Source organism: Athene cunicularia (assembly GCF_003259725.1).
Source record: "Athene cunicularia isolate RWA chromosome 8 unlocalized genomic scaffold, athCun1 chr8_part1, whole genome shotgun sequence".
NCBI classification, from domain to species: Eukaryota; Metazoa; Chordata; class Aves; order Strigiformes; family Strigidae; genus Athene; species Athene cunicularia.
The window spans coordinates 32826473-32832472 of NW_020799109.1; the positions used below are offsets into that span (position 1 = coordinate 32826473).

The following is a 6000-nucleotide window of genomic DNA, read 5'->3' on the forward strand; positions in this document are numbered from 1 at the left end:
TCTTCTTTGTAGTAAACAAATAAATCGTGCTACTGTACATAACTTCATCTATTTTGAAAAAATGTAGGACAGTCTGTTAAAGCTGAGGAAGTTTATCCTTTTGACTACCTCTTTGATATTTATACTTCATGAGTAAAGCTGAGTAGCAACTGTATGAGGAAAACTGGTTTTAGTCCTACAATAATGCGGACTATTTAGAAATGAGAGATAGCATATGGTAGTTTTGTTATTAACACTGCATGTGCTTTTTTGCACTACAGAAGTATTGATACTATTGACAACCTATAAGAAAGGTAGTTTGACTGAGAATTTGCATTCTTGTGATCAAGCTTGTACTCAATATTATCCCAAAGAATTCTAATCTTGTGGTGGTAAGAATAATGTGAGAGTTACATTTCAAGAATAATCTGTTTTTTAAAGCTTTGCTGTGGAATATCTTTTGGCAGAGAAGAAAGTTTGGGAAGTGGACCAAAACCACCATTGAGAGCTAGAGATTTCATGGCCAGTAATCCTGAACACTTGGAGATACTGAAGAAGATGGGAGTCAGTTTGATTCATCTAAAAGATGGAAGAGTACAGTTAGTACAGCATGCAGTGCAAGTAAGACCTCACAGTACTTTTTTGGAAAACGTTCAGTAAAAAAGTACTAACAATGATATTTGACACTTAGAGGTTCAGGAAGAACAGCCAGACTCTGAAAGGAGGCACATGAGCTGGATATGCAACTATATTTAGCAGGTTAATATTTTGCCTCAGCAACACTTTTTAACTAATTTTTCATTAAATTAGATGGAGGCTGTTCATGTCGAAGTGATGTAGCTAACAGCATCTTGTCTGAAAATGCTAGCTTGTGCTGTGAGATACTTCCATTTGTTTAGGAGGTCTATATGTTTGAATGTTTTCAGTCTTCTGGGTGGTGGAGGCACTAAAAGGTTAACTTCCGTAATTGAAATGATCCATGAGTGCCAGTGAACTTCCATTCTGTATTTTAAAATCTTTATAGCCATGGCCCAAGCAAACATAACTTCAATTTATTTTTTTTTCCCCCAAGTTTCTCAAACATTTAAGTTGTTTATTGTTTCTTTACTACTCAGGCAGCAAGTTCACTTGATGCTGAAGATGGCTTACGGTTCATGCAGGAAATGATTGAACTCTCCAGTCAGCAACAGAAAGAGCAACAGCTACCTCCTCGTGCTGTTCAAATTGTTTCCCATCCATTCTTTGGCAGGGTGGTCTTGACTGCTGGACCAGCACAATTTGGGATGGACTTATCCAGACACAAAGCAGGGGTATGTAAGATGTGTATGTGATCTCTTCCTAGCTTTCTGTTACTTTCCTTATTGCATAAGCCTAAATTTTTCAGTACTGGTACTATTTCAGGGTGGCCAGCTAGAGGGTGATCAATTAATTACAGTGGTTAAAATGACAAGGCACAGCAGTGACAGTCTTTTTGATAAGTGGCTTATTGGTCTGTGGCCCATGCTCTGCTCCTGAGTCATCATTTAAGATTTAAAATGTATGGTTTTTTGAAACAACTTCATATAATCTGGAGTGCATATCTTAAGGCATGTAATTTTAGGAAAGCTTTCCTGCCATGTCAGCCATGACTTTGCAGAAGCCTATTTAGAGTAGAATGTTCTTATGCAAGCTTTTATAAAAGGCTGTGTCTAGATGGAAGAAGAAAATATCACAGAGGCAATGGTCCCTATTGGAAGCAGTAGGAAAACCCGATGATTTCAGTTGGGCAAGATGAAACCCCAAAGAGGAGTTCCAGACTCACAGTTCACAGAAGAAAATTTTCCAGAGACAACTGTTCACAGGTATAGACAAAATACACTGAATATGAGAATTAGGTTTTCACTCGGTTGTTCTTTGCTTCTTAGAAATCTGACTTCAAGGTTAAGATTGCATTCACTGACAGTAGACAACACTACCTGTGTTAGCTAACTGAAGAAACAAAAAAGCTTAGGAATCTTTTGCAAGCTTGAACCTAGTGCTATAATTCTCTCTCTTTTTGTTTTTGTTTTTCCAAACAGACAAGAGGATTTGTTGCAACCATTAAGCCATATAATGGATGCTCAGAGATCACTAATCCTGAGGCAGTGAAAGAGAAAATTGCTCTGATGCAAAGAGGCCAGTGTATGTTTGCTGAAAAGGCACGAAACATTCAGAAAGCTGGAGCAATAGGAGGCATTGTTATCGGTAAATAAAATTTTAAGTTCTTAAAATCTTCAATGTGTATAGATGTGACCTGTATTTTACAAATTTGACGATACTGGAGAGCTGACAAGAAGCTGTTAAACTCTCTGAGATGACAGTACTCCAACGCAGAAATTGTACTTTCAGAAGATGAAGAAATGTTTTGGTTTTGTCCGGTTCTGTACAGAAAGTGTAGCTAAACAAATGGATTGGGTGATTGTTACAGTTTTTGCAAATTAGAAGTTGTTATTTTAAGGATGAAAGTTTTGCAACAGTGCTGTCTACTAACTGCTGAGGAAGACTTGAGATGCAAATGAGAAATGTTAAGGGAAACAAGTAGACAAGTTGACTTTTGCTTTTTACAACCAACTTGCTATTTTCTGCCTTGTATCCTCTTAACTGAGCAGTAGAAAGCTGATGAAAAAGTCTGCTGAAGTTGAGAGTGATAGTCTGTTTATCTAACAAGAGGTTTGCTTGCTTTTCCTTTTGTGTGCATCTGACTAGATGACAACGAGGGAAGCAGTAGTGACACAGCTCCTCTCTTCCAAATGGCGGGTGATGGAAAGAATACAGATGATATCACAATTCCCATGCTCTTCCTTTTCAACAAGGAAGGAAACATTATACTGGATGCAATCCGGGAGTATGAGGCTGTGGAGGTGCTCCTTTCTGATAAAGCAAAAGACAGAGGTAAGATTAGTGGTTATTTATACAAATTCATCTCCCATCTGTGCCCTGGCAGATTGAAATGTACAATAGTGATTTCTACTGCTGCCAAAAGGGGCAAACTTGTTAATTGGTAGCTCTAGTTTTCTGTTTGATGTTGGTATTAGTTTTTTCATAAGAAAGCCATGATCTGGCATGTGTCATTATCCATTCCCCCCTCAAGTTAACATTAACATCCAGAAATACTGTTTGTAAGTTGTCAGTTTGACTAATGAGAAAATACAGCCTTTTGGATTTCTTTTGAACCCTTTTTGTCATAATCTTTGAAGTAGTGTCAGGAATAGTTTAAGTATTTTCAATGCCCTACATTGTAAACGCCTTTCCCTTATCAAGCTCCCAAGTGACATTTATGGTACCCAAAAGGAAAGAGACAACTGTTACAACTATTTTGCCTATCTAAGGAGAAGTGGTTATTATGAGAAATAAGGCTGCTGACCTCCGATGTTCTGCAGGTTTTTCTTGTATAATACAGGAAAATTGCAAGCTAATAAATTCCCAATTACTATGTTTGCATATGGCAGAAAATTGTAGGTTTTCCTTTTGTAAGCCTTCTTCATAGCACTGCTTTGTCCAAGCAGAGTATGTAAGAACACGTATCTCTAGTAAACCAGTGACAGTGTTTATTTTCTGCACTTATGCAGAGGTGATATGCTGAAAGGTGCAGTGGGTTTTTTTTTTTATAGCTGCTTACAAATTCTTCCTGTTTATAACTATGGTTAAGCTGCTTTAACAAAATACTAAATACAAAAGATGGCTCTGCATTTGAGGATTTGTAATCCATATCTGCTTCTTCCCCACTCCTTGTGCTTCCGTTTTTGGAATCCCAGCAACAATCTTTAAAGGTAAAATGCTTCCAAACTACATTATTGATAGAAGTAAGTATCCCATGTTAAAAATGGCATATGCAGTTAAACTCTCTAGAAGTCTTGAAATATTAGTGTCTTCTATACTAGCTATAAACATCAAACTCCAGAGATCTGCATGGTTAAATCCTACAGCTATCGTAAAGTTACAAGCTAAATCAGTACTTGAGATATGTATGTTAATTGCTTTGTGTGGGGATGTGCTGATAGAGGCTTCAGCTTTGGCTCTCTCTAATTCACAGTTCAGTAAACTTACAAAACTCTGTTCATCTCCCACTTGCGTGGATGTGGGATCCTGGTGGATGTGGGAGTAATTTAAAATTTGGTATTAAAGTTCAGTGCACGCAGTGGGTATTTGCATAAGATTGAGGGATGGTAACTAGTACTGACACAGAATTCACTACTGAAGTTTGAGGAAGTGACACATTTCACTATATTGTTTGCCCTCGTTTAAAATGTGTTTAAATGTCTTCCCTCCCTTCTCTCTGTAAAATATGTTTCTTAATAAAATTAAATTTTCATATCAATGGAAAGTCCGCACATCCTTAATTAAGGAAATAAAGCCAAGGGAAGTGACATTGCTTCTGAAATACATAATAAAATACTGCCTTCCTAGGTTTTTTTTTCAAAACATTTTTCTTTTCTTCTCTCTAAGACTTGGAAATGGAGAATATGGACCAGAAATTATCTGAAAACGATTCACACAAACAGAATTCAGAAGAAGCTGCTGCAGCATCTCAGGATGTTGGTGCGGTCAGTGAGGAGCCTGAAGAAGGAGAAAATTCTGATGTTACTGACGCTGATTCTTTATCTCCTGCTCACGCAGACAGTGACAGCATTTCCATTTCAAATCAGGATGCCTACGTCCCTGGAACCGATGGGGCCAGTGCTCTGGAGCCAGCATGTACGCAAGGGGATAACCAGCCTCAGGAACAAAAGACTGAGACAGGGTCAAATTCTAAAGTTAACTGGGATAATAAAGTCCAACCTATGGAATCCATATTAGCAGACTGGAATGAAGATATAGAAGCATTTGAAATGATGGAAAAGGATGAGCTATGACTTGTAATCATAACTTATTTGTTAGTAAACAAACGGAGAACTCTTTGGGTAGAAGTGATGAGGCCCTGATATCTGAGAACTAGAAAACACATTCAGTATTTTGATGAGCAACCAGGTTTCACCTGGAAATTACCACAGAAATCCAGCACGTGCTCTTTGTATTGTTTTAATTTTTTCCTGTTTAAAAATGGGAACATGCAATTGAAGCATTTGCCTGGCTCCACTGCACGGTGCTGTAACCCAGGAGCTCGTGCAGGGAACGAACCTGACTTCTGTGTTCCAGGCTCTGAGAGGTCACGCTCCCTTGGTTTCTGGAAAGCAAAAGTTGAATGTGGTGGGGTTAACACACCACGTAACGGTTATTGCTGAGAGCACTTGAAGGCAGTAGGTCAGCCACCATTCTGGTTGGAGAAAAGGTGTGGTTTCTCTGATCTCTGCCGAGATGAAAGCCTTTGTTGATAGCAGCAAGTGAAATTGTTTCCAGTTGTTGTGTCTTTAAGACATGGCTAGAAGCAGTTTGATTTTTGTCCTGACACATTCTACTGAGGCATAGTAGTGTTGCTCATCACTCCTTCCATCTGTTACCGTGAAGAATGACCATGATGACATGCGAGTGTTCCCTTCTCCGCTTTCGACTAGAGAAACTGTATAAACCAAAGGAAACGTGTACTTTGTAAGCAGGTTCCATCAGGGAAACTAAGGGAGCTTTGGGCTCTACCAGGTTGTGGTAGTTGTACCATATTGTGAAAGTTATGCTCAAGCTTAAGATAAAGTGGACAAGGCAGATGTTGAGTTACAGGTATTTCTTTTGGCCTTCCAGGTTGAAAAGCTCATTCTACCCCAAGATACAGAATTTAGACTGGTGATATTCTCTGAAAGGACACTAAACAGAACTAGTTCAGCTATAACAAAAAAATCTTCCTTTTTCTACAATTTGACTTCTGACAGCTTGAATTTGTTGCCATTTTTTTTTTTATATGCAACTTCTCTACTTGTGATACTTCAGGCAGTGAGGCCAGTACCAGTAATGAAGTGCAACAATTTTGGCTGTTGGGTCCATAGTTCAAAGTGTAGTGGTGTGAGCTGCAAGGGTGACTGGTATGTTACTCTGGGCTTGGGGAGTTTGTCACAGGTAAGTGTGAGTCCTAAT

General features: G+C 38.6%; 1 protein-coding gene across 2 annotated transcripts in view; it reads left to right on the plus strand.

Annotated features, from left to right (window-relative positions):
* The window catches only part of EDEM3 (ER degradation enhancing alpha-mannosidase like protein 3), a 28987-nt gene extending 23227 nt beyond the window's left edge, over positions 1–5760 (plus strand). Inside the window, exons 16-21 of one of the 2 annotated variants that reach the window (XM_026854231.1) lie at positions 447–600; positions 1095–1289; positions 2037–2202; positions 2704–2889; positions 3753–3767; positions 4444–5760. In XM_026854231.1, coding sequence (XP_026710032.1) covers positions 447–600; positions 1095–1289; positions 2037–2202; positions 2704–2889; positions 3753–3767; positions 4444–4850 — 1123 coding nt within the window. In that variant the 3' untranslated portion in view covers positions 4851–5760. The remainder of the gene's footprint in view (positions 1–446; positions 601–1094; positions 1290–2036; positions 2203–2703; positions 2890–3752; positions 3768–4443) is intronic. The other variant, XM_026854232.1, reaches the window with a different exon arrangement.
* Positions 5761–6000: the final 240 nt, after the last annotated feature.